We start from the raw sequence: 27493 nt of genomic DNA, 5'->3' as shown, positions 1-27493 counted from the left end.
TTGCATCGAAGGTTAGGCTGCAACATATGAATGGCAAGAGGTGAGGGAGGGCACAATTCAGTCCATAACAGAAAGTCAGGTGATGAGTACATTATGACCTGAATTCCTACCATAATAGACCTAGTCTACCATACTGCACCATTTGGGAGATAAACATTTTTCAATGCCCTAGAGATATAGTAAATGTTCCCAATGAGCAACAGCATATGGTGCTGCTTTTTTTTTTTTTTTTTTTTTTTTTTTGGTGAAGATTGGGGGTGGAGGGGGGATGGACTGCAAAAGATGGAATGGCTACTCTCATTTATATACTCAGAAACCCACTTTTAAAAGATGTTACTTCTCATCTTTGCAACTTAGAGCTTGGCTAGTTTAGAGTCTTAGTTCCCAAGGAAACTATGCCTCCATCAAAGACTATCACAATGATTCCATTGACTGCCACCAGGCCCTTGGCAATGAAGAGAATTATTGTACTGGATGGGGTGATTGATCCTAACTATCAAAAGGAAATTGGATTGTTGCTGTATCACGGCAGGGAGGACTATGTTTGGAACCCAAGGGATTCCCTAGGTTACCTCCTAGAAATTGCCCAGTGGTAAAAGCTAGTATAGTAGAACAACCTGGAAGAAGGAAGTTATAAATACCAACTTAGCCTCATGACCAGTTACAAATAAGTTGGTGAAATTTACAGTTTAATAGTTAGGTTACATGATATCTAGGTGGATTTGACATTGAACTGGAAGAGGAGTGATCACTTAACAATGGATGCAATACCTGATGGGACTTGGGGTCTCCCATTTTGAATGAGGGATGATTACAGAAGCTGGTGTCCATTGATATTGCAATTTGAAAATTTAAGTGTAAGGGAGAGTGTATGGTTGTCTTGTAACCAAAGAGAGTTGACTATCATGAATATTGTCTGGCACCTGGTACAATTCCCACCTCCTTCCTCTACACTCCCCAGAATCAAAGAGATTGGACTCCAGGGACTACTTCCCAGATTCTCTTAACCTACTGGGTTCTGAATACAGTTTCAGCTCTGCCAACAGAGGTGCACTTGCATGGGTTTGGAAGACAAAAAGGGAGGTGGAAGCCATGGTCCCTCAGGCCATGATGGTAGCAGCTGATATACAGGCTTTGGTGACATGAGGTCCTGCATTGACTGGTCAGACCCTGGAGCTCTAGGCAGGTATGAAGGCAGCAGCAGTTTCCTGACCCTGGAGAGGACCACAGCTATGATGGCAAACCTGACAGTTCCTGGTGGCCTCCATCCACCCTTCTTTTCCCCTGCCCTTCCAATGGTTTTGCTAGCACAAAGCTGCCTAAATTAAATCCTTTCTACTTGAAACATCCAATGTCGTTTGTGTTCCTAGCTGAACCTTGCCTAATGCTTCCTACATCCCATCTCCAGGAATAAACAATGACATTTTGTATATATGGCCTTCTAAAAAATTTTTATTTGTGAATGTTTTAAACAAATTGGGTCATGTAGCACACTCTGTTTTGTAATATGTGCTTTTTCACTTAACTCTATCTCATGAGTAGCTTTTATAAATGCTCATCTGACTTGGGGAGATTATATAATGGGATGAGGGAAATGGGCAAATACATCAGTAGCTCACTTTGGATCTGGGGAAGGGGGTTTCTAAGCAAATTAAACATGAGATATTTTGTTTCCCAAGATTATTTTCTTTTTACAAAAGCTACTCTCATAAAAGCATCAACCTTTCACTACCAACTCTCATGAGCAACCATGTTTCTGCTGCATTTCCCAAATGCTCACCAGCTCTTTGCTGTCTGGCTTCTGATCCAAATGGTTTGCCAAAACTCCTTTAGCTATGGACTGAATTGTGTTCCCGCCAAAATTCATATATTACAGTCCTAACCCTTCATGTGATGGTATTTAGAGATGGGGCCTTTGGGATATAATTCAGTTTAGATGAGGTCATGAGGATGGGGCCTATTTGATGGGATATTGAGCAACTTTATAAGAAGAAGACACACTAGAGAACACAATCTCACCCTCACTTCGTCCCTCCCTGTCCTCAACCCCACCCCTCCCTGCCAATGTGTGGACACAATGAGAAGACAGCCATCTGCAAACCAGGAAGAGAGCCCTGACCAGAAACTGGCCATGCTGGCACTTTGACTTGGACTTCTAGTCTCTAGAAATCTAAGAAAATAAATTCCTGTTGTTTAAGCTAGCCAGCCATGGTATTTTGTTACAGTAACCTGAGCTAAGACACTTTAAAAAAAAAATCACCAGTGATTCCTTAACTGAAAAATCCCATGGCTTTTGCTTGTTACTGATCCTTTTCTGCAGCATTTGACCTTAAATCCTCCTTCCTTCTGGTGTGTTCTTTCTGGAAGCTCTAGCACCCTGTAGGTCCTAGATCTTCTCTTCTGTTCCTGAGATCCATCCTCAACTTTGGCTCTTACCCTGGGCTCTGTCCCTCACACCTTTCACCCTGAATGACCGCAGGCCAGAGAGCATTGACCCATCCTATCTGTATCACCTCGTATTGGCACTTAACCATTCCGCTTCCTTGTCTGCAAAATTTTCCTCATTTGGGGAATGAGATACTACCCAAAGTCTCCATCTCTAACATAATTCTATCTCTGAGATCTCAGGCCTGTACCATGAACCTGGCCTTCCTTCTGATCTTTCAACCCACACATTGACCTGTGCACTGTGTCTATATGTCTAGCTTCACATTGCTGCATCTCGAACAGTGTAAACAAAGCCTCTTTATCTCTCAGCAAAACATATTGTTTTGATTAATTTCTGGCCTAACAAGTAAAATATAGTGAAATGAAAATCCAGAAAAATAAGATAGATTTCTCTCTCCCTGTCTTCCTGTGTGTTTGACATCCATATTTAGAAGTTCTTGAATATCGATCCTATATCACATCTTGTTAAAACTGGTATTTGTTGATGGCTAGCCTTTCAAAATCTCATTTGTTCAGTTATTCACCAAAGGATCCAAAGATGGGTCTGAGCCTTCTCTGTGCTGTATTAAAAAATTAGAAGAGGTAGAATTAAAGAATCAGGACTTCACTTTTTCCTGCTATAGATCCTGTAAGAGAATGAAAAGGATTACATTTCCTCCTTATATTTAAAAATCTTTGCTCTTTAAAAGAATGATGGTCACTTCAGGGCAGTACACTTATAATTGTAAAAACAAAAAAACACACAAAAAACAGAATGTGGTTCAGAAGGACATAGGTGACTGACAGTTGCCAAGATAGGCAGATGTCCATCTGAGTCTTGTTCACAAATCACTCCAATCAAGCAACAAGACATGAATGCACACCCACACATTAAATAGATATGGACTTTGCTAATGAAGTAATATTTTTATCAAATGCTGCTGAGTCCACAGTACTTCAGCTTGAGGTCTGGAAAGCATAATAAGAATTATACCTTCATTGACTTTTTTTCCCTTTTCTGATTAGATCATTTTACCCCTGGCCATTAAAGAGAAGGAATCTTTAAAAATAACTGCAACAAGCTTTGGCCAAATAGCTTAGTTGGTTAGAGCATCGTCCTCTTATGTCAAGGTTGCAGGGTCGATCCCGGTCAGAGCATATACAGGAGTCTTCTAATGAGTGTAGGGTGAGCGGAGCAACAAGTCAGTGTTTCTCTGTCTCTCTCTCTCTTTCTCTCCAATTTTTTAAATTATTTTTTAAATAATTGCAACAAAAAATGTTTTACTTAGGCTTCTATATTCGAGTAGTGTTTTGTTGGTACTAAATTTAGGAGTTAGGCTGTGGTACTAACTAGTTGCATCATCTTGGGTACGTTGCTTAGCCTTTTGAAGCCTCGATTGTCTTTTTTGTAAAACAAAGGTGTTGGTCCTGGCTTAGATGGTCTCTAAGATCCCTTCCAGTTGGCCAGCCTGTGACATTTCTGCCACGGCAAGCTACCCAGGTGTGTGTACAACCTAATGCCTGCCTCCTTAGAAGCGTTTTTTCTTTTGTTGTTTAAGCTAGCAGCAAGCACTAATTATTGCAACTCTAAATAGAAAAGCTGGGAAGCACTCCACAAATGCTTGTAAACAGTGAACGAAATAATGTACATTTAGAAAACTGTGAGATGATCCTTTATGTTCCTGAGAACTTTGCAATTCCATAATTATGAAACTACCACAATAGTGTATAATTATCAACATGTATCAGTTTATCAGGCTTCTGACCTTTGAGGTTAATACGATTACTTCCTGGACCTTTTCGTGTTTCCTTCCTTTTCATCACCACACTAACAGTTGGTGTTCTTTGGGGAGGCAATTTTCCCCCAAAGAAGTAAGTTATCACTCGCCAAGAGTTACTATATCCACAACAGAAGTAAGCAAACAATAAAGTCACTTTGAGATGCTGATGCTGTGTCAGTAGCTAAACGTCTTTACCAACTTGGTGACTCACTGCTGCACAAAACAGCCCTGAAAACACACCTCATATTGTTGCCTTTGTAAAACTGCCATGGGCTGCTGGCGTGTATTTGACTTCCTGTTCCTTTGCTCTTGATAGACGAACTCTCCTCAATAACACAGTGGAGAGAAAACCCCTAGCCTCAGCCTCCTACATATGCTGCAATCCCAAATTGACTGTCATTTCCCTGTCCCACATTCCAGCCTCCTTTCAGGAACAATGCCCATGATGATGTTTAGATCAGCATATGCAACTCATGATTTCTTCTACCTAAGTCAGTGGGAGAAACAACAGCGTTGCACATTATTTGATATTTAGGCTCGGTTTAACCTTCCTATACCTCATTTTCTGTGACACAGAACACTGCCTTCTCTTCTCACAGGGCTATCTTTTTTGTACTGTGAGATGCATTGTAATTACTACTAGAGGCCCAGTGCACGAAATTCATGCACAGACAGGGTCCCTAGGCCTGGCCAGCGATCAGGGCTGATCAGGGCCTTCCAGCTGCTGGCTGGGGCCTTCTTTCATTCCGCACCGCCCCCTGGTGGTCAGCGCACATCATAGCAAGCGATTGAACTCCTGGTCAAACTCCCTAGGGGACACTTTGCATATTAGCCCTTTATATATATAGAAGATAAGGAAGAACCTTACGTGCTCAGCCCCTCCCTGTGCGGTCAAGAATACAGACCTTCGGTGCTCCCCTCCTGCTTATTTTATGTTTCCATGCAAGATCTCGGCAATGTTTACTGGGAACCTGAATCCCTAGGCCTCGCACATTTTATCTTTATCTCTTCCATCTGACCCTGATTATTTGACATCTTCACTACAATAATTCTTTTTTTGATCAACAAGTGGCCTGAGTGAACCCCCCTCCCAGCCTCATGTTTCCATCCTGCACCCCATTTTGGTTTCAGCTATACCAAACCACTTATTCCTCTCCAAGCCTCCACATATTCACCTTCACATCCCTGCCCTGTGCACTCCTTTATAAAGTTCATCCTAATAATCTCTAGAAGTAATTCTTTACAAAGCAGAAGATTTGGCAGGCACTACATGTTTTGGAACCTGCCAAGCCAGGATGGTTTAAGGTGGCTTTTAAAGACTTTACATATGCCATTTATACCACAGATACAGCAGTAGCATTTACCTGGCTTTCTTAGCTGTAAAACAGTCTCAGCCATGCTGATTACACTGGACATGAATCTCCTGTTAATGGGAATCAGAATTTTAAGTGCTGATTGAAAGGAGAGCTAAGCCCTGGCCAGTGTGGTGCAATTGGGTGGGCTTCGTCCTATGCACCGAAGGACTGGTTTGATTCCCAGTCAGGGCACATGCCCAGGTTAGGGGGTGGGGGGAAGGAGGGCGGGGATATACAGGAGGCAGCTGATAAATGTTCCATTCTCACATTGAGGTTTCTTTTTCTCTCTCTCTCTCTCTCTCTCTCTCTCTCTCTCTCTCTTTCTTTCTCCCTCCCTCTCCCTCTCTCCTCCTCCCTCCTTACCTCCCTCCACCTCCCTCTCTCTTCCTCTTTCTGTCTCTCTAAAACAAAACAAACAAACAAAAACAGTTTAAAAAAGAAAAGAAAGGAAAACTGATATATCAGGACACAATTATCAACTACACCAAACTTAAGAGTACTTTTTAATTGTTGTATTTCCTAATTATTATTAGTTTTGCAGGCGTCTAATAATTAACTTAGTCATAGAACATTAACCTATTTCTTTTTGCCTTCACCACTCCCATCCTATTTCATATTTTGCACATTTGGGGGGCTTACATCTGTTTAACATTAATCTAGATTTGGGTGGCTTTTATTAAGAATACCTTATAAAGTAGGGGCTCAGCTGAATCTCTTCCCTGGGAGGATGTGATTTGTTGAAAGAACCAAGAAGTCTGAAGAGATCTTCACATTTCTCTAATTTATAGATTTGTCTCCCCGCCTAAAATGGCAGTTGCCTCTTCTCCAAGTTCCAGAAATGATTACCACTGGACCATCTGGGTCTGCCCCAAACTCAAGACTGTAGACTTTCTGTGTGTGCGCGTGCACGCGCACACACACACACACACACACACACACTCACACATCACAAACTTAAAATGAATGTCAGCCTTGAGACACCCATGGGCTTTCCAACCTCATAATTAAATCCACTGACAATTTTCTCTTCTAGCTCACTTGCAAAATAAATGCTTCAAAGAGAGTTAACTTTGCTCTCTCCATGTCTGTGTCCAGTGTGTATACAGTGATGACGGTGGTGTGGAGAGGAAATATGGGTGTGCCTTGAAATACATACTACAATTCTGAGTTTTCTTAGCTTGCTCATAATTAATTCAGAAACCAAAGGTTGAGGGATCCATGAAGGGCTGAGAAGGGGTGGATGTTCTTGTGCTAATGAAACATAGCTGCATTTAAATATTGTCTTCCTGGTAGCAAATGGAAGGAAATAGACCATTGACTGGAATTTTCTCACTCATTGTTTCCACTGTTCTCCCCACTCCATCCTCTTTTCCTATGCTCTAACTCTACCTACTTTCTTTGGGGAAATTAAGTGTGGTATTTTTCAGACATGCTGATCCATTTGCCTCTCAAAGCATTCATTTTGTTCTGCATGGATGAGGTGCTGGCTTTCCAGTAGCTCTGGCCCCAGTACCTCCTCATGTCCTCTTCCAAGAAGGAGGCCTGCCATTGGGACCCTCCAGGCAATGGAACACTGTTTCTGTCCACCAGAGTCTTAATGATTTTGCTCACTGTAGCATCAGCGCTAATCCTTTTTCACCTTGGAATTTGAGGGGATGAAGAAATCTAATTTCTTCAGGAAATCTTTGAAGGGGAAAAGTTTCTAGTAGGCTGATAGATGAATCTCCTAGTTATATGGGTGTGTATTTGGACACAGTAACCTTTCAGTTTCATATACTGACCATAGATGGGACCACCTATTTGGCCTGAAGAAACCCTGTTCCAATTGGCCCAGGGGGTTATGGGGGATGATATCTATCTCTCTTCTCTCTGAATGTCTTTTTTCTTGTCCTTAAATGGCATATTCTCTAGGGATTTGTCTCATATCTCTGTAAGTGGTAGCCAACTCTCCTTTTTTTCTCAGGGAGGAAGATGAGTACTCAGAACTTCGATCAGAACTCAGCCAGAGTCAACAAGAGGTCAACGAGGACTCTCGAAGCATGGACCAAGACCAGACCTCTGTCTCCATCCCCGAAAACCAGTCCACCATGGTCACTGCCGACATGGGTGAGTCTGCCTGCTACAAAGCCAGAGCCTGGTTTCTGTAATAGGGATTTATAGAAACGTGAGGCAGCATGGCTTAAAATTTAATTAAGTTAATTAAGGAGTTTGGTGAGTAGATAAAGGCATATCCATTTCAGTCCCTTACATACTACTTTGTTGGTCAAAATGGAACTGAAGAGTTGAATCACTTTCTGTCCTGTTATTTGTGATTCAAACATACGTCACCTCTATTTGAAAATTCTGGCAGGAGAAAACCAGTTATAAAGGCTGCTGGAGTGCTCCAAGTTGCAATACAATTAGGATGGAAGGAATAGAAAGGCGAGAATGGGTGGTGACACATTGCAGTGGAAGAACCAAAAGCAACTGTTGGGTAAGGAGGATCCAAAATGACTCTAACATGTTGATCCTGAGTGACTCAGAGAATGATCATATTCCTCAGAAGTTTGATTGAGAAATGAGTTGGGAAATAGATATATTATGTTTGAGGTTGTAGAGAAATGTTCATGTGGAAATATCTGGTACTATGTGACTGGATGGTGTGTTTTTAAACTGCAGGTCATGACCCATTAGTGGGTCTTGGAATTATATGAAAAATGAAATACAGTGGGGCCTTGACTTACGAGTGTCCCGACTAATGAGTTTTTCGAGATACGAGCCGTGGGCCGATTTTTTGCTTTGAGTTGCGAGCTAAAATTCGGGTTACGAGCCAGCTTCAGATAGCCCACCGCTAGTTGGCGCAGCGAACGTCACAGTGAACGCCACAACATCAGCCCAGCATCACGGGTCTCACTCGTTCACTTTTTGATTTGACATATGAGTAATTTGAGTTACGAGCTCCATCACGGAACGAATTAAACTTTTAAGTCAAGGCCCCACTGTATTTTTAAATGAAATAAAATGAGGGAAAATAGAATGACAGTATTGTTTCATGAAAATTATTTGTTATCTGTGTATATGCAGTAAGTTGCCATATGAAATGTTCCAAATGTTGGTTGCAGTCAAAATATTGCAAAACCACTGGACTACTTGGAGATGCCTAACTGGCTCTTTGGAGAGATTGAGGTTGAGGATAAAGGCTTTGAAGCTATGAAGTAAACAGATCCCTTTGGTCAAAAGGGTGGAGAGTCAAAAGAGGGAGGAGACCCATATCTTAGGAAATGTTCACATGTAGGGGAGAGATGGGAGAAGAACCAAGAAAAGGAGGAGTAAGTGTAGTGCAGTGTTCACAGAACTTAAAATGTCATTGAAGAGAGAGACTTGAATCAAATATTACATATTTATGTTTAATTGCAAACATATATAAGTACTACAACATTAAAGAACATGGTACCATGAGAATGTATCAAAGGAATTTGATTAAGTTTAGGATTTTCAGGATAGCTTCCTCCCAGGAAGTGACATTTGAATGAGATCTGGAAGATAAATAGGAATTAAGCAGATAAAAGAGAAGATGGATTCAGGGGGCGGGGACAGATGCATTCCAGGAGGTGAAAAAAGGATTTTCATGTTTGAAGGGCACAGAGGTGTGAGGCGGAGGCTGGAGAGGCTGGCAGGAGCCAGATCATGCAAGATCTTGTAGACTGTGTTAGAGTTTGATCCTTATTCAAAGATCCACAAAAACCAATGGAAAGATTTTAATCATGGGAGGGAGGGAGGGGAAAAGAAGATCAGATTTGCATTTTGAATGTGTCATTCTGAACTGAGGAGAAAGAATCAGTGGATCAAGCGTGAATGGGGGAGGCCAACTAGGAAGCTATTGAAAAAGTGTAAGTGGACAGAATTGTTGCTCGGAATTAGGGTGGTGGCATGTGAGATGTAGAAAAGCAGATGGGTATAGAAAAGGTATAAAATGGCACGATCTGGCTAAAGGATTGGGAACAGAAGGTAAAGGAGGTATGTATGTGGCAATGCCCCATACATACATGTCTGGATTATACAGTGGATGAACGGTGGGGCCAGACACCAATAAGGGAGCATAGAAGAAGAGACCGGGTGGGTTTGCTTTCAATTTTGTTTTGTTTTGTTTGGGGGCAGGGTAGGGTGGGTAGAGATCATGTGTTTTGTTAGGGCATAAATTTAAGGCGCCTGGAGATAATCTGGGTGGAGATGTTTGAGAAGGCAGGAGGCAGTAGATACACATAAGAAGCCAGGAGGAGAGGTGTGGGCTGAAGGAAAGCAGCTAGGAGACATCAGGCTGTTTACAGACAGTTACTGAGGCAATGAAAAGCTATGCAGGAGCGAGGAGTGCAGAGTGCCTGCAGACTAAGCCTTGGGGGCACCGGCTAATAAGGAGGTTCAGCAGGAGCTCATTGGCAGGGATGGGCTCTCATCGTTTAGGTCTGGGTTTAATTGCGCCTCCTTCAAAAGCATCTCATGAGCAAGTCCCTGTGCTGACTGTCGCTGCCCCATCTGATTCCTGTGTCACATTGCAATGTTAAATAATGTATTTGTATTCCTTTGCTTGACTGACTCTCCCACTAACCTTCCCTGGGCAGAAGCGTGTTTGTTTTATCTACTAGTGTATCTCCAGGGCCCCACCACAGGGCCTGGCACTTCGTACGTGTTCAGAGATACTTCTTTAAGTGAACGACTGAAGCAGTCAACCAAGTATCAAGCCGTCAGTCAGGCAGAGCTATACGGAGGAAACGAGGAGAGTGGTGTCCGGAAGCTGGTGGGACAGAGAAGGCTCCAATAAGGAAGAAGGGGTCAGCAGGCTGGGCTGCTGCTAAAGCCAAATGAGGCCGATTGAGCTACATCAGAGTCATTGAGAGCTGATACCCATTGAGCCAGGCAGAAATGGGTTGAGGAGCGGGGACACCTCTCCAGACCTGGGGTCTTGGCTTCAGGCTTAAACTGTCTCCCTCAAACCTAAACCCAGACCCTGGCCCCACCCATGGGCCCAAGTCCTCCATGCGAAGTTATACCAGCTCATAATCTCTAACCCTAGTGTCCCCCCACTCTGGACTCTGTCTTCCAGCCTTAGGCAGACAGATAAGTGCAAGCAGCCAAAAAGTTCCCAATTACTAGGGAAGTTCCTACATTCCATAATTTTATTCTATGAAATTAAATAAATGGCCCATTCCAACAAAGTTTCTTAATCAAATAAGGTTGGGAAATGGAAGAATGAAGCCACTTACATGGGCTGGGCATCTGTACGATGGGACTTCTCGGGGTCCTGACATGAGAGAGCATCTGTCCCTCCTTCCCCTCATTAAAAAAATATATGTTCATTACGGCTGGTTCCTTCCTAGGAGAAGGAACCCTGTCTGCCCAGTGCCTGTATATGTTCTCTGTCCACAATAGGGGGATTTATTCATTCAGGAAATCATGGGGAACTGTGCTAGGGGCTGAGGATATACGACAGACTCTGCCATCAGGTGGCTGTACTCCCATGCTCCAATTCCTCACACCCAGAGTGACATCCCGACTTCTTACCATGACCTACAGGGCCCCCAGAACCTGGGCATCCCCATGTTCCTTAATGAGGTGAAGGAGAGACAGATGCTCTCTCATGTCAGGACCCTGAGAAGTCCCATCGTAACAATGCCCAGCCCATGTAAATGGCTTTATTCTCCATTTCCCAACCTTATTTGATTAAGAAACTTTGTTGGAATGGGTCATTTATTCAATTTCAAACCTCATCCTCCCCAGTGTCCCTGTTTTTCTTTTAGCCTCTGACCTCACTGACCCTCAAACCTGACCAGCCTCCCTCGCTTGCTGCTGCCTGATGTCATGTGTCTGCATTGATTTCATTCCGTATCACCAGCCTTTACCAGTCTCTCCTGCTAGACTGTGGGCAGCTGTCCTGTTTACCAATGAAACAGTGCCCGCACATAGTAGCAACCACAGATTTGAGTAACAGTGAATGCCATCTTGGAGCTCATGATTCTTTGGGGGATGTAGACAGGAAAACAGAGAATGAACAGCAGTGGGGTAAGAACCACAACAGAAGGTGAACAGGGCCCCTAGTGACTCCCTGGGATGGGAGCACTGGAGGACGAGTAGCACTTAACGTACATTCAAACTGAGGATGAAGTGGGGGCGATGCAAGCAAAGAGCAGGAGGCAGAGGAGAGGGCTGTGGGCACAGGGCCCACCCCTGCCAGGTCCCCAAGGAGGGAAGGCCCCGGGGACAGCAAGGAGGCTCATTAAGGCTGCAGCAGAGCGCAATGCCTGCGTGTTCATCGGAGCTGGACGTTTGCCTCCTCTTACTCCTCTGCCATTTTCCAATTAAATTGCTTCAATCGGGAAAAAAAGCTTCCATATATAAACACCATTATAGGAAATCATTAAAAAGCAGCCATTTCATTATGGTTGCTGTATCTGCAAACATGCATTAGCAGCCCAGAGGTTTCCTTGAGCTGGATTTTATATGCAGTTTGCTTTGATATCTGTGCTGATCTCCATTTAAGACTAAGTCAAACCTATTCCCTTCACTGAAAAAGCACTTTTCTTTTGTTTTTAAACCACACCCATCAAAGCTAAGGCTGCCCCTTCAGTAAGCTGGCTCCTAGGCACTGCCCCCAGGGCCTGGGGGGCAGAGGAGGGTGCGGGTAAGCCAGCAATTTAGAAAGTGTTTTGACTTCCCTGAGCAGTCATGTAAAGGACAAAGGTCCCAGTAAGGCCACAGTGCACCTTAGAATACATTGCATTACCTCTATTCAAACCTGGTTGCACAATTATTTGGAAAATAAAGGTAATTAAATGGACAAAAACAGCGGTAGGAATTGCTGGGGGATTTTTATTTTCTTAATTTGACCAAGAGTTCTCATTAAAAGAGAGGTTGGATATAACAGCTAGCATGCTTTGCTCACTCATGTTGTGCCAAGCATTTACATGCAATCTCAAAGTTGAAGGATGGGAGGCCTTGTAAAGCTCCTGATTTATAAAGTTGGGATAACAGAGTGCAGAGGGGTAAGCCACTTACCCAAGGCCGTACAGCTAAGCAGTTGTTTCTGCTGTGTTTTTGCAGATGGCTTTGCTTTGACACGCCTCTGCTTAAACAGCGAGCCGTGCCCATGGCTGGTGTGCTGCGCTGGCTGCAGCCCTTTGAGGTCTAGCGCTGAGGGGGAATTTAGGGAGCAGCTGTGTGATCACAGCACCTGGCTAATAGCAGGCTGTTTGTTGTTAATCGAGGTTTTGCAGATCTCCATCCTAGAAACAACACTCTTACACCAAATGATTCTGCGTGTCGCAATAGAGCAGAGCACAGATGTGGGCATATGGCTCATTGCATCATGGGTGTTAGCACATGTGCGGTGTCCTCGCTAGCAGGCTGTTTTCCCAACTCTGTCAATGGGACAGCAGAGCTTGTCAGGAGCAGTTGTTTGTGAAACTAACAAAATCCCTGATCCGGGGGTCTTTGCGCACAGCCGGTGGTGGGTTCTGCTCCAATATTTTGAGATCTCTGCTGGGTTTAGGTGAGAAATGACTTTTCTGGAATCTAGCAATGCTGAACTCTTTATACCCGTAGGGATGAAAGGAAGCTTGCTTGCTGGTGTGATCATTCAGATAGAGATTTCCTCCTTATGAGTAGTTTTTGGAGGACAACCAAGGAAGAATTTACACATGAAACCTGGTTCTTTGGCACGGCTCTGACTATGAAATATGTTTAACGTTAAAGCCAGATTTTTCCTGGCTTTAATGGCGATGAGGCTTAATGGCTTCAGGAAAAAATGTTCCAAAGTGTCAAGCAGCCACTCCCAGTGGGGAGAAGGGAAAGACGGCCTTGCCTTCTCCAACACACGCTTTCTGCAGACGTGGAGAGAGCGTTTACAAAGGCAAGGCCACCTGTCTGGAGAAAACTCCATCTTCCTTACAACGAGGTGGCAAGATGGTCGGTCAACCCCCAGCAACGAATTTTTTAAAAAATATATTTTATTGATTTTTTACAGAGAGGAAGGGAGGGATAGCCAGAAACATTGATGAGAGAGAAACATCGATCAGCCGCCTCCTGCACACCCCCCACTGGGGATGTGCCGGCAACCAAGGCACATGCCCTTGACCGGAATCGAACCTGGGACCCTTCAGTCTGCAGGCCGACACTCTATCCACTGAGTCAAACGGGTTAGGGCGCCCAGCAACGAATTTTTAAATGAGAATCAGATGGTTTGTAATCTGATTCTGGAACTTTGAGGAACCAGCACCCAGGTTGCAAAGGTGAGACGGGACTGAAAATCACACCCCGGCTCATTGATGTAACAGGCCAGGCCCTCTGCGTCCTGTTTTCTTTAATCCTAACTTTGACGAGGCAGCTTACTTTCTCCTGGGGGATCGGCAGGCTTGGTCACCCCTGAGACCAAACCCAGGGGCATCCTAGCAATTTCAAACACCAGCTCACCGGAGGCTCTCTGCGTGCTTCCTCCCAGGGGTCTGAGCCTGGTCCAGTAAGGCTGCCTGCACGTGGTCACGGGGCCGAGCGACTGAGGAGCCCGCCTAAGATCATTCCAGAGCTTCCCGTGGAGCGTAACCAAACTCGAGAGCAGGAAAGGTCATCGTTCCACTTCACCTTGTGTTTCTGCGGAATATCTCCCTCGAATTCGACTGTTTAATAATTTTCAGTCCCCAAAAGAGACCTGGGGTGTAAGAGAAATGGAAAGGCATTTGTTCAAGACGGGCTCCCATAATTGGCACTCACGACCTCCTTTTCTAAGATACAACAAGCAGTCTTTATTTTCTAAACAGACTGTCCTCTCAGGTTGGATTACTTTCTGGTTGTTTGAAATTCGACATAAGTTTCCTAAAAAAGGGGTGTTGGCTTCTGAGACGAGCCCCTGAAAGCCCAGTTAGCCTGGGGCCTCACTCGTGTCACTGCATCGCAACCACCGAGGGGAGCGTGGTGTCAGTGAGGAAGATGTTACAGGCGCATTTGGTGCCAGAAGCACACCTTCTCCTCCTGCTGCCAGCCTCCTGTGCTCTCGGGGCCTGGAGGGAGGCTGCCTGGAAAGGGGCTGGGAGTTGAGATGGGAGATGCAGACCCTGAGAGGCGCATTCGGCCTGGAGGTTAGAGAGCTTCGGGAGAACGGTCAGCGGTGAGGCCGAGACCTGGAAGGGGTGACGTCAGGAGGCGCAGTGAGGGGGCTGCGGTTCCCCCTCTAAATGTGCCTGTGTTTCCTCAGGATAACTTCTCAGAGGCACAGGTACAGAATCATCTTTAAGGCTCTCCAGAGGTTGCCAAATTGCACCCTTCCGTGCCTACAAAGGTTTCCTCATATCCTTACAGCTGTGCCAGTTCGGGTGATTAGGAGGCAAATAAGTAAAATGATTATGTGTGAACTTGAACTTTTCTACATATGTGTCGTTGGAGCCTTGCTCTGTGGAAGCCACTGCCAGGACTTTTACACGGCAAAGGCCAGGGTGGACGGGTGGGGCTGGGAGTTCTGTGGGGCGCTGGGGCAGCTTAGAGCCCAGGGTCCTGAAGACATAGCCAGCAACGGGGGTTCTCGTGGCTGAAGGACAGTTTTCCGGCAGTTGATGCTAGGTTATCTTTCTTACGCCTTCACCACATTTAAGACCAAGTTTAGTGTTGTAGAGAGATAAACTGTCAAAACTGCACAGTGACAGCAGCAAAAATGAAAGCAAACCTCAGACCCAAACGATCCGGCTGAAATAAAAGTCTTGAAAATGCAACCTCGTTTTCTTTGGGAAAGAAACAGAATAGGTTCTTCTTCCCGGTGAGGTTGGGGCCTGGTGGGGGCCTGGCGGGGTGGCGGCTCACTCCTCTTGGCACCATCACCCTGGCCCGAGCCTGTGTGCTCGGGGATATTTGGGTGTGGCCTGGCGCTTTCAGGAGACATTCCTGTTCTCGTAACTGCACTGAGGAGTTGATCGTCATAGTGGTCCCTGAGTTAAACTAGACTTGAGCATATTCTTGCCTTGAATGTTGAGGTATTTGTTTTCTCCTCAACTTTTTATTTTTGAAAAACTTCAAGCTTACATAAAAGATCAAACGAACCCCCCAAATCCTTTGCCTAGATTCACCAATTGTTAGCATTTTGTCACATTTGATTGTGCACATCACTCAGAAATTCTTTTTCCAAACCATTTGAAAGTAAGTTGCACAACTCACAAATGGAAGTGTATAATATTTTCCCAGCAACAGGATAATATGTGCCAATATTCATAATCTTTTGACCCATTTATTTCATGTCTAGGAATTTAAGAGAACTATGTCTGTGATATGCCAAAAAAATGATGGTGTTTCCAAAGAATGAAATTTTAGTAGTCATAAAATTAATAATTTAATAAATATTTGTGAAAAAACACAATAACATTATGTAGAGCATGATCTATGTATTTATGGGAAAAGATATAGAAAATAACATTCTAAGAGCTTAAAATGAGGTTGGAGGATTATGGATCATTTTTAGTTGCTTCTGTGAACTTTTCTGCTTAGCATTTTATTTAGAATGAACATTCATTCTCTGTAATAAGTAAAAGCCCTTTAATAAAGTTCTCAGAAAATTTTCTGCCCCCTTTATCTCTCTCTCCCCATTCCTCACCTCTCCTAGAGCTGAGGGCCTGACTCGACTCTCCCTCAGGACCACCCTTCTTCCCCGTCACCTGTCCCATTCCTGTTTAGAATCCCTACCCACTTATGTCTTTCTCTCTTTTTTCTTCCAGTTTTATTGAGATATAATTGACATACAACACTGAAGTTTAAGGTGTACAGCATAATTATAAGATGATTACCACAATGAATTTAGTTAACATCCATCAACTAAAAAAAAGACACAACACACAGTAAGGTGCAGGAGGGTCATACGTCAGTTTGCTCACTATTGGTGATGTTGAGGTGTTTTTAAACTATACCGACATCGTTCTTCCTCTCTTGTCTTCGGTAGACACAGACGCTTGTACATCACGCAGGGTAACCTCAGTGGACACTCCCTCCTTTCCTCGTAGACCTTCCCGTCGTCTTGTGTTCAGACCTGGAAGTCAACTATTCTATCATTTTCTGTGTTGTTTTGCTTTTTTCTCGCTGGAGTTAGGGAGGGCCTGGCTGCACGCAGAGGAGAGAGGACTGCTGAAAGGAAAGCACCAGTCTTCCTGGTTATAGCCTCAGAGCCACAACAGGCTCGGAGCTGTTCCATCCCTAGGACATCAGACCTGCTTCCTAGCAGAGCGTCGGTGTTGGAGCTGAAAGCATCTGCAGCTCTCTCCCCCGCTTGCCTTGCTCTGTAAGGCATGACGTGTGCCCAGTCAGAACAGAGGTGGGGACGCGTGTCAGTCCTCAGAAGGCAGTGGTGGTCATGGTTACGGCTTGATCTGCTGCTTCCCACACAGGTCAGGCGTGAGGACCGTTCACAGCAGGCCCCCAGCCACTCCCCTTTCTCAGACTGGCTGAGTGCACTGTGCCTAGTACCTCTAACTTCAGGGGAAGGGCCTCCGCCTTGAGGATCCACCTTAATTGAAAGCCTTTTAACAAGGTGTGGTATGCCACATGATATGTTTTAGATTCCATGATAACTTGGTCAGGGGAAAGAAGGAAACCAGCCCACCCGTATGTGTTTAAGTGAGCAAGAAAGCTGGTTAGGCTTAATTTTCATAGCCAAGTACATTTCCGAAGTAACTTGGGTCTTCCCTCAAACGGCAACAGGAAAGCCTAAGGCTCTGAGTTCTCCAGAAGAATGTAACCTGAGCTGTCTTTTCTGCAGCTGCTGCAGAAGTCTAGCTGGGAAAAGTTACCTTTAGGAAGGACAGCCAGGGGCAGGCCTGGGAGGTGGGCAGTGGGCAGGCCTGGGAGGTGGGTAGTGGGCAGGCCTGGGGAGTGGGCAGAGCCATGGGCGCTGTGGCCATGCCGCGTCCAACGGGGCCAGCAGCTGGCCATGCTGCAGATTGTTGTGTGCCGAGTGGGGCCCAATGTGGCCAGACCTTCTAATTTTACAAGAATAGTCATAACTTCTAATGGTTTCTAAATGTTGGCAATTAATTTAAAAATTGTTTAAAAAACAAAGAGGCTGTGCCAGCCATCAAACCCTGCCCTCCCCCACGAAACATCTTTGCTGCAGGTGGCTCATTTGCATCCTTTGGTCAAAGGGAGATGTCCACTCCATTTATTCTTCTGTGCACTCTCTTTCATCTTTGCAGCCAATTAGACAACTGGGAGGCAGAATGCCAAGACTGTCAGCTTAGTCCTTCCCAGGACTCCCTTTGCATTGTACTTTAATGGTCGACAGCTTAATTTTAATTGAAGGCGTGTATAAGAAGAAAGCCTTTGAAATCTGCATATGTGTGAAACTGGCTGAGGAGACCGGCCATCACATCGCTTCATGCCACACATGAAGTCCATGTACCTGAATTCTTGTAGCATCTATTGCTGAAAACACATAGTCTCCCTTGTGAAACTGGAACGCTTCCTCCTCCCTGACAGGAGATCATTCATTGTTGCTCTGGCTGCCAGGACACTTGTGTGATGGTTAAGCAGAGTAGTCAGCCCAACAGCTGTTCACTTTTATGGGCTTCCTCAGCCTCTCCCTGGCCCTAATCACTGTGTTTCCCCTTTTGTTTGCTCTATGCAACCTCACATTCTTCTGTGGGAAGATATGAAGAACCTACGTTGGGAGAATGTGTATTTGATACAGATGGCCTCCTCTTTGTCTCATGGACGTGGAGCCGAGCCGTTACCTTTCTTGCCTAAAGCACAGCACAGCCCGGGGGTCTGCTTAGTGTTCCAGGGCAGGTGTGCAGTTCAGTGGCGATACGTGCATTCACAGAATTGTGCACCCATCCCTATTATCTGTTTCTAGAACTGTCTCATCCTCCCAAACAAACTCCGTATCCATTAAGCCACATTGCCCCACTCCCCCAGCCCCTGGAACCTCTATTCTACTTTCTTGCCTACCCCAAGAACCTCATGTAAGTGGGATCACACAGTACTTGTCCTTTTGTGGCGGGCTTGTTTCACTTAGGCCAGTGTCTTTAAGGCCCATCCATGTTGCAGCCTGTCTGAATTACCTTCCTTCGGAAGGCTGAGTCATACCCCATGGCATGCATATGCCACATTTTGTTTGTCCATTCGTCGATGAACATTTGAGTTCTTTCCACCTTTTTGGCTATTGTAAATACTGCTGCTATTAACAAGGGTGTACACATATCTTTTTCACTTCTACTTTCCATTCTTTTGGGTATATACTCAGAAATGGGATTGCTACATAATATGGGAGTTCTATTTTTAATTTTTGAGTAACTGCCATACTGTTTTTCACAGCAGTTGCACCATTTTATATTCCCACCAGCAGGGCACAGGATTCTAACTTCTCCACAGCCCTGCCAACACTTGTTGTTTTCTGTTGTTTGTATATACATAGTGTCCATCCTGAGGAGTGAGGTGATAACTCATTATGATTTTGATTTATACATGAGACACCTTTTGTTTGTCCTAGAACCCACTTAGTCCCTTGTCTCAGCTTCTATTGCTCTTCTGATTCCGTAACATACACCTCTGACCTTTTGTACAGACTCCAACTGCCTCAGCCTTTAGTGATGACATTCCAGCCTCTGGTAGGGGGCCAGACTGTGCAGGGGGCTGTAGGCCACGGGAAGGAACTGAGCATTTGTTCTAAGTCTGTGTTTAGAAGAATACGCCACAGACTCTGAAAGAGCATCCCATCCTGTGTTGAGCAGCGCTGGTGCTAGGGTGACTGGTGGTGAGTGATTGGGGCTGTGTGACCACAGTCGGGGGACCCAGAAAACTCGCTCCTGCAGCTTATCCACTTTGTCCTCCTGTGAGGGTCCAGACAGGGAACAGTAAGCAGGGCAGCCAAGTGTCCTAATTATAAGCTCATTGAGGGCAAGGGCTGGGTCTTCCACAGTTTCCATGTTTTAAAATGCCTAGTGTCTCTGCTAACTCTGAGGGGTTTTGTTTTGTTTCTTCAGTAATATTATGATATCTTTATTTTTTGCGGACACTCTTTCTGGAGCCAGTGTTTGTCTGAATGGCTGAGCAGGAAGGTAGGCCAGATGGCTTATGAGGCCCCACCAGCCCCTCTGACACTTCTTTGTTCTTATTAAAGAACCTCAAGTTGGGGCTGCCCTCAGGTGAAAGACGAGAGGATCAGCTTGGCGTGGCTAAGTAGAAAAGGACTGAAGTCTGCAACCCCTTAGTAAAGGTTTTACATTGTCTCCAAGCCTCAGGATGCCAGCAGGCTGGGATTCGGCTGCCCAGAGTTAAACTTTGAAATTTCAAGCTCTATTGCCATTTCATTTTACTAGAATGGGTTTTTCATGGTGAACGAAATGAAGAGCATTCGCTGCCCACCTGCCTGCTTCCCTCATTCTGCCCACGTTCACCCTCAGATAACTGCAGTGACCTGAACTCGGAGCTGCAGCGGGTGCTGACGGGGCTGGAGAACGTCGTCTGCTGCAGGAAGAAGAGCAGCTGCAGCCTGTCCGTGGCCGAGGTGGACAGGCACATCGAGCAGCTCACCACGGCCAGCGAGCACTGCGACTTGGCTATTAAGGTAAGCCCTCCCCACCCTCTGTGTGGCTCTTGGCGATCGTAGGGGGGAAATGATCAGATCCTTCTCTTTTGAAGTGTGGTTTTCTCAAATACCTGTGAGGAATGAGTATTTCTGAGAAAGCCATATTCATAGATTGGGCCACCAGATAGAAGCCAGAGCCCTATACATTTTTGTTGGGCTGAATTGCACTAGAAAAAGTCATTATGTCAGCAGTCAGGATCACTGACTTCGCAGCAAAAATGACAATTTTCTTGGAAACTCTTAGACTGCTAGTATTGAACCACCTCATTTTAGTACGGTTCATCATGTAGCCCAAAGATTAACTTGGAAGTTTTATTAATGCTTTATGGCCTCTAGAATATTATTTCAGGAGTTAATCAATTCACGGTGCTAATAAGGGGGAAGTTCCAGGCCTCAGTGAGTCATGTATCCTGAGCACTCGGTCTCAGCCACACCTTCCACATCATTCATCTTACCTCCAAAGCAGAATGAAAAGAGAGGAATTTGCTGCATCTGCACAGACTCATCATGAACAATGGGAACGTCAAGTCTTGTTGATACTGGGCCTCTGGGGTCTTTATATTACTTCACCCTAGCTTAGTGACCTAGGCATAGTGATTGATTCTGAAAAGTCAGAGAGGGGCCTATGGAAAGGGAAATGTGATGTGTTACTTGGGGGGAAAAAAAAATGTCTTAGCGCTCTAGGCCCAAGCGTCTATCAACAGAAACCCTGGAGCTTACAAAAGAGCTGTGGTATCTCAAGGTGAACTGTGATTCATATTAATAACACAGCTGGTTTTCCATCTTTATTCATCTCAATTATTAATGTATCAGTGATGTGGTTTGGAGAAGCAACCACTGTTGTTTCTTTGTCTGGAGTCTCCCAGGCCCTATATTTAATTTTAATGTCAACTTGGGTCCTAGCCCCAGCCTCAGCTTTGAGAGGGAAGGAGAAGACAAGGACTTCTGCCAACCAGCAAGGGACAGAGCAGGCCCCAGATTTGAAAGGAAGGACGATGCACAACACAGGGGAAGTGGCAGCGCGATGGGGAAACCAGTGTGAGCAGCTACGAGTGACCTCCCCTTTTGTTGTTGTTTTTTTTGTTTTGTTATCGAGACCTGTTTCTCATCACCTCTCTTCACTGCCTTCTACTCCGACCTAGGAATCCTCCCTCCTCTCTCATGTCATTTGGCTTCTGCTTCCTTTTCCAAATGACAAGAGATGTGAATGAATGGTTTCTGAAAGCCACCAGAATGAGCTCTTCCTTTTTTTTTTCCAGTTTTCTGCACATTCTTTCTCCATTAATACTGTGTTTTAAGTGGATTATTTAAAAACTCTCCAAGTGCTATTAAGATTCTGCTCTTCTTAGTTCACAGCTGTCTTATTCATTAATTAAATCCCTGCTGTCTTAGAAACCTCCACAATGAGCTTCCTCGTTTCTGTGTCACAGGTTTATTTTCGGCTTGGGCATCTTGGGACTGAACCTCATTCACACCCTCTCAGTTCTGCTGTGACACTAAAGCTGGGAACAGCAATGTGGCCTCTGGTTGCCAAGTTGGAACAGGGGCGGCCTGTAATTCAGGAAACTGCAAGCTAGATTTTGTGTGCAGTTGGCAACTCCACGTTTGCTTTGTCGGGATCACTAACTGGCTTGCTGTCTGCTGGTGCGTAGTCACCAGTTCTGGAACGTGGACGAAGGAGATAAACATTGTGGACAGTTAGTGCCAGGGAGGGACTGTGGTTTTCTTACTCCGGGGACTGCTGGGTAACACAGACTAGGACCCAAGCAAGCCACAGAGTCTGGTTTGAGAATAGGGAGAGGATGATTTGGGGGTGTCACTGATCATGATGACACTTGACAGTGAGGAAGCTGTAGAACCCCCTCCTCTGTGGACACTCGCTCCGTCCAGCATGTTTCCTTCCCCTCCGCTTTCTCCCAGTCACTCACCTGGCTTGTTTTTGTGGCTGTATTTTCTAGACAGTCGAGGAGATCGAGGGGGTACTCGGCCGGGATCTGTACCCCAACCTGGCTGAGGAGCGGTCTCGCTGGGAGAAGGAGCTGGCTGGGCTGAGGGAAGAGAATGAGAGCCTGACCGCCATGCTGTGCAGCAAAGAGGAGGAGCTGAACAGGACCAAGGCCACCATGAACGCCATCCGGGAGGAGCGGGACCGGCTCCGGAGGAGGGTGAGCATGCCGAGTCCACAGGCCCGGGCCTCTTCCCAAGGGTGTGGGCCAGAGAAGCCAGCGTGCAGAGCCCAGGGCAGCCCCCGGGAATTCTGGGGCGTTTATAGCGTTTGGAATCGCCGTCCCTTTCTGGTTATGAAGTCAGTTTTTCTTTTTTTAAGAGATTCTTGAAAGGAAAATCATTTAAAAGTGCTGAGGTGTGGTGAACAGATTTTAAAAAAAATAACACTATTCTCCAGAATTGCAAATCTAAGTGGATGGTAAAATTATATCAGTGATTCTCAACCCATTCTCCCAGGTGTGCACGTCTGCCCCCAGCTACATTAAAATGTTCTTCTTTTAAGTTAACTAATACTATTTTATAATTTGCAAAAATATATAGACCAGTGGTTCTCAACCTTGGCTGCACATTAGAATCACCTGGGAATCTTTTTAAAATCCTGATTTCTGGGCCTCATCCTCCGAAAATTCTGTTTCTTTGTTACTAATGTTGTGGCCCCACCCCATAACAAAGAAACAGATTTCCGAAGGATGAGGCCCAGAAATCAGGATTTTAAAAAGACTCCCAGGTGATTCTAATGTGCAGCCAAGGTTGAGAACCACTGATATAGACTTTTCCCCTTTGCAGTCTTTTCTAACATTCTTTTAATTTATAGCAGCTGCTCTCACTTTTCAGTGAATATAATGAGAAATGTCAACTCTTTTAGTGCAGACTTATTAAGGTTAAAAATAATCGTATGTATGTATAGCTGTGTCTATATGCGTGTTTTGTGTATGTGTATATATGTTAAGTATGTGTGTGTGTAATTCCTGGTATTCACCCCCATGTACCCATGGCTCTATGGCCTGAAGCAGTTTGCCAATCACTCTGTGTAGGAAATATATCCATTACTAAAGACGCTGATGTTTGAGGATAGAAATGTTTGGCAGAATTGTAAAAAGCACTCAGTTTTCCGAAGATGGAGGGGTTTTTTCCTCAGGAACGCACAAATACTTCTTTGTTTGGCTGTGAATTTGATCTGTGAATCGACTGGCAGTGAAGCAAGGAATTCTTCAATCAGAAGCAATTCCCTCTGACCTCCACTTTGAATTACAAGACCCCTTTCTCTCTCAATCTTGGCGATAGTAGAAGTTTGCTTTCTAGTTTTGCTCTAACTGGAAATTTTGCACACAGGTTAGGTTGAATTAGAGAGGGGGGAAAAGACATCTAGTAATTGTTCTCCCTCTTCCCCTGACTTCTAAAGAACATCTTGGAAATACCTTGTTCTTCCAAAAGGTCAGCATGTATAACTCATTCTGTTTTTAATCCACATGTACGTTTGAGTGTGGGAGAAATTACTATTTTTGAACGTTATCAGCTCTTTTCCTCACTTTGGCTAATGTTATAATTAAAAGGCCAGCATCCCTGCCGCTCAGATCTGAACATCATTTTGTCTGAACTCATGTGCATAATAAGCTTGTTTCCAGTACCCAGCTGTATCAGATGCCATTCTTCATCCTTGCATCAGCAGGTGTAAATCATCCCCGTCAGCAAAGACTTTATCTGGGCCGGCCGATGACATTTCCTCCGTGCTAAGGCCCCCACCACCTGTAATTTCCTGGGCTGAGCTCCCTGATGATCATGACTAATGCCCTAATTAGGTGTGCTTGCTCTTAGCATGTGCATTCTGATGGTGCATGTTTTGTGAAGGAAATGTTGGTCCTGGGTGTAATTACATATTGTGGTTTAGAATAAATTTCCTCCCCTAACTTGAGTTACTAAAGCACAAGAGAGCCCTGGATTGTGACCAGCAAAAGATAAAAAGCCAGTCCCCTTCTTCACGTATTTTCTCCAACTCTGGAGGTTAGTCCTAAGAACTGCATCGTTTGGATGCTCTGTGCCAGGTCTGGAGCCTGACCACTCAGGTCACAGCCTGACCTACCAAGTCACCATGAGTCTGTGACAAGTTACCTAACTTCTCTGTGCCGTGGTTTACTCTGCCGTGAAGTGGGGACAATGCTAATACCCAACGCAGGGAAATTAGTTAATACTCATAATGCGCTTAACCTCGCTTCTGATCATACTTAAACGGTCAATTAAGTTTTGCAGTTACTATGTGGTGTTTTTCATATTTTTCTGTCTTTTAATATGGTTTTATATTAAATGTATATAATTTATATTTCAATTACCTCCAAATAGAAATGTGTCGAGGAACTTGTACCTTTTCCTCAACTGGAAATGTCCTCAGGAATTTGTATACATACCCATGAATTGGATCTATTTCCTTTTATTTCAAGACAGTTGTGGGTGTCATAGAAGTTGCTAGATGCCTTTGAATGCCAGTTTACTAGCCTTCAATGCTGGACGACTTCCACTCACCACCACTCATTATGTTTCATTTCCCCGAGGAGGAATCTGTTTCTGGTGGTGGGTTGTCTTCTGTTCTTCGTCATGTTCAGCTCTGTGGAGTGTCTGAGGTATGCTTTCACTGCCCTCCTTGCAATACCACATGGTACGTGGCTGGTTTGCCTTTGCTGCCTTTATGGCACTTCCCAATCCACAGTTCATCAAAGCTGCCTGAAAAGCAGTTGGGGTCACTTTTTTTTTCACTACCCACATTGATTGTATAGAATTTGAACTGACCAGATCAATAGGATTGGTGCTTGCCCCCTGACTGTAATTAAACAAAGTGCTCTCAGTAGATTTTCTGAGCTTGTTCAAGATTTAATTAAATTAGATCTTTAATGTTAGTTAACAGATAGGGCTACTTGGCAGAGCAGACAGCAGGCAATTTTTGTTATTGGTCCCAGCTCATTATTAAATGAGATAATCATTTATATCTGCATGCTCTGTACTATACCCATTCATTTCCTCACACTTAAAGAAACAGACTTAATTTAGGTGAGGTAGAATTAATTACTCTAGAAAGGAAGCACTTGCTCTTCATTCATTTGTTTATTCATTTCATAAATGTGATTGGTCGTCTCCTCTGTGCCAGCAGAGGGGTTACAGGGGCGAATAGGACACAGTCCCCGGCTTGAAGGATTTTGGGGAGACAGGCAAGTAAACAGCTCATTACGATGGTGTATGTCCAGTGGTCGGGAGGGTGAACACAGAGGGTGCCCTGGAGCTTATTGGAAGGACCTGTGGTGGCAGGTCCAGCTTCCCCACACTATTTGCATTTTTTACCTAATTGTTTAGGTCACCTGCCATGTACCAAAATGATCAGTGCTTTCCCCAGATAGTTTGGTAAAGCAAACTGGATGTGACCACAGGCTTATGTGACCCATTGAATTATAGACTTGAATCAAAAGTGGGCCACACAAATTCTTTCTGAGATTTTATACAAATTCTTCATAAAGTTCTGCAAGTTCGTGGCGTAAGGTGGTGGGAGCAGAGTTTATTCCTTGCATCCTGCGCCCTTTCACCCCTGGGGTCTGGCTTCTGCTTGGACTCTCTGGTCATCACCACAGTAAATTCAAGAGACTAGAAGACAGACAGTTTTGAATCAAATAAAAGTCGCCCTAATCTGGAGTTTCCCTCTCTCAATTTTGTGCACTCTCCCTCAAAATGTCCTTAAAACCCTTAGTGTTAATTAACTTGCCTCAGGAGGAGGTAGGGCAGTATTTCCATCAATGTTAAGAAGGTAACAAGTGTCCCTTTTCCAATCCAGTCACTCTTGGTCCCTAAATGCAGTGTTACATTTAGGAAGGGATTTCATTGTTCTGTGCTCATAGGACCCATGTAATAAAATGATCACCCTGTTCGGCTAAAGTCTTTTAAAATATAAATGAGGACTCCCAAATCCAGGTGGTGGTGGTGGTTGTTTTTTTTTTGGGGGGGGGGGGGGGGGGGAGCATAGAGACATGGAATTTATTAACAATAGACACATTACGTTTTATATTTTACATTAAATTATGTGACTTTTGTCAATTGGGAAACCTTCAAGCAAACTTTATTTTGCTTAGAAATAATAGAAAGGTATTTTAAAAAGTAAGGAAAATTCACTTCTTAAGGATTCAGCATTCAATCAGTTGTATAATTGAAAAGCCAGGTTTTTAAATGGCTGCCATTTGGTCCTTGGCCGGAAAAAGGACAGGTCATCTTTCAGAATGCTGCAGTACCATTTCCTTCCTTCTCATCTGGCCTCCTTAACAGAAGGTGGCCCCACATTTCTGGTAATGTAGCCTCCTGTGGGGTGGTGGTGAGAACAGAAGCATGAAAGGAAGGATGTGGGGCAGGAGAGAGAAACTTCCTGCAGGCATTGTCACCCTCAGGGCCCATTTCCCCCTTACGCTTTGCAAAGTAACAATCCTCATATATTTCTTTAGGCCATTTTTTTTAAATTATGATTACCGTTTTATGACAGCAAAAAGATACAAATCAGAACGAGCAAAGAAAGAGATGCTTGCATGAAGTCTGAAAGGAATAAGCGCAAAGCTCCCGGTTGTCCTCTCCCTGTGGAGTCCGGGACGGCCTTTCCTCCTATTGGCTGGGACGTGTGACAACACGCAGAGCATCGCCAACCAGGGAGGTTCATCCGAGCTTCAGTATTTAACATTTTTATTGGCGTTTCATTCTGTAAGTGTGACTGATTGAACCATTGGCCATGTGGGGGAACTCAACATGCAGCTCCTCTTTTAGGGAGATCAGGCCTCTATCCTTTGGGCCACCTTTAAGTGTGTGATTATGACAGGTATGACAGAGCTCCACCATGTCTGCCTGTAGTCATTTCACACAGGAGATATCACAGAGATTTGTTGGGTGGGGTGGGGTGTTGGTCTAGCACTTGCCCCATGAACTCGCTGACCATGAGAATTTACAGAGCATCCTCTTCCATGTCCCCAAGGTCCTCCCCCAGAGCCATCAGTTATGAATCCATTGGTACCAGTTTCCAGATACTGAACTGGTTCTAAACACGAAATCAAATCCACCTTCGTATTTACCCACATTATCTCCAAGGGCACTTGTCGATCAATGGTCACGCTTGAAGGAGTTGAGAAGATGACTCCAAATTAAACCAATGGGCCTGCTTAGAAAGAGTAATTACCTTAATGGTTGATCGTGTATTTTATTATGTACTTCTTTCTACTAATTAGTTCATTCGTAACATACTTAGTATTAGGCTGCCCATCCCTACTGGGAAATAAGATTTAGGGTATCATACGGAGGTGTCCAGAGCATGGTCTGTCTCTGAAGCA

The 27493-nt window shown here is 44.6% G+C and overlaps 1 protein-coding gene across 2 annotated transcripts in view; it reads left to right on the top strand.

Moving 5' to 3' along the window:
* MCC (MCC regulator of WNT signaling pathway) overlaps positions 1 to 27493 on the top strand; it is a 299306-nt gene that overhangs the window by 216994 nt on the left and 54819 nt on the right. For both annotated transcript variants that reach the window (XM_070412466.1, XM_070412467.1), the window contains 3 exons: positions 7527 to 7669; positions 19963 to 20126; positions 22106 to 22312. In XM_070412466.1, coding sequence (XP_070268567.1) covers positions 7527 to 7669; positions 19963 to 20126; positions 22106 to 22312 — 514 coding nt within the window. The remainder of the gene's footprint in view (positions 1 to 7526; positions 7670 to 19962; positions 20127 to 22105; positions 22313 to 27493) is intronic.

The sequence above is a fragment of the Myotis yumanensis genome, unplaced genomic scaffold (assembly GCF_028538775.1).
Source record: "Myotis yumanensis isolate MYYU_CA2020_CCGP unplaced genomic scaffold, mMyoYum1.0.hap1 SCAF_4, whole genome shotgun sequence".
NCBI classification, from domain to species: domain Eukaryota; kingdom Metazoa; phylum Chordata; class Mammalia; order Chiroptera; family Vespertilionidae; genus Myotis; species Myotis yumanensis.
Note: the sequence above shows the minus strand (reverse complement) of the source record. Positions and strands in the feature narration are given on the sequence as shown.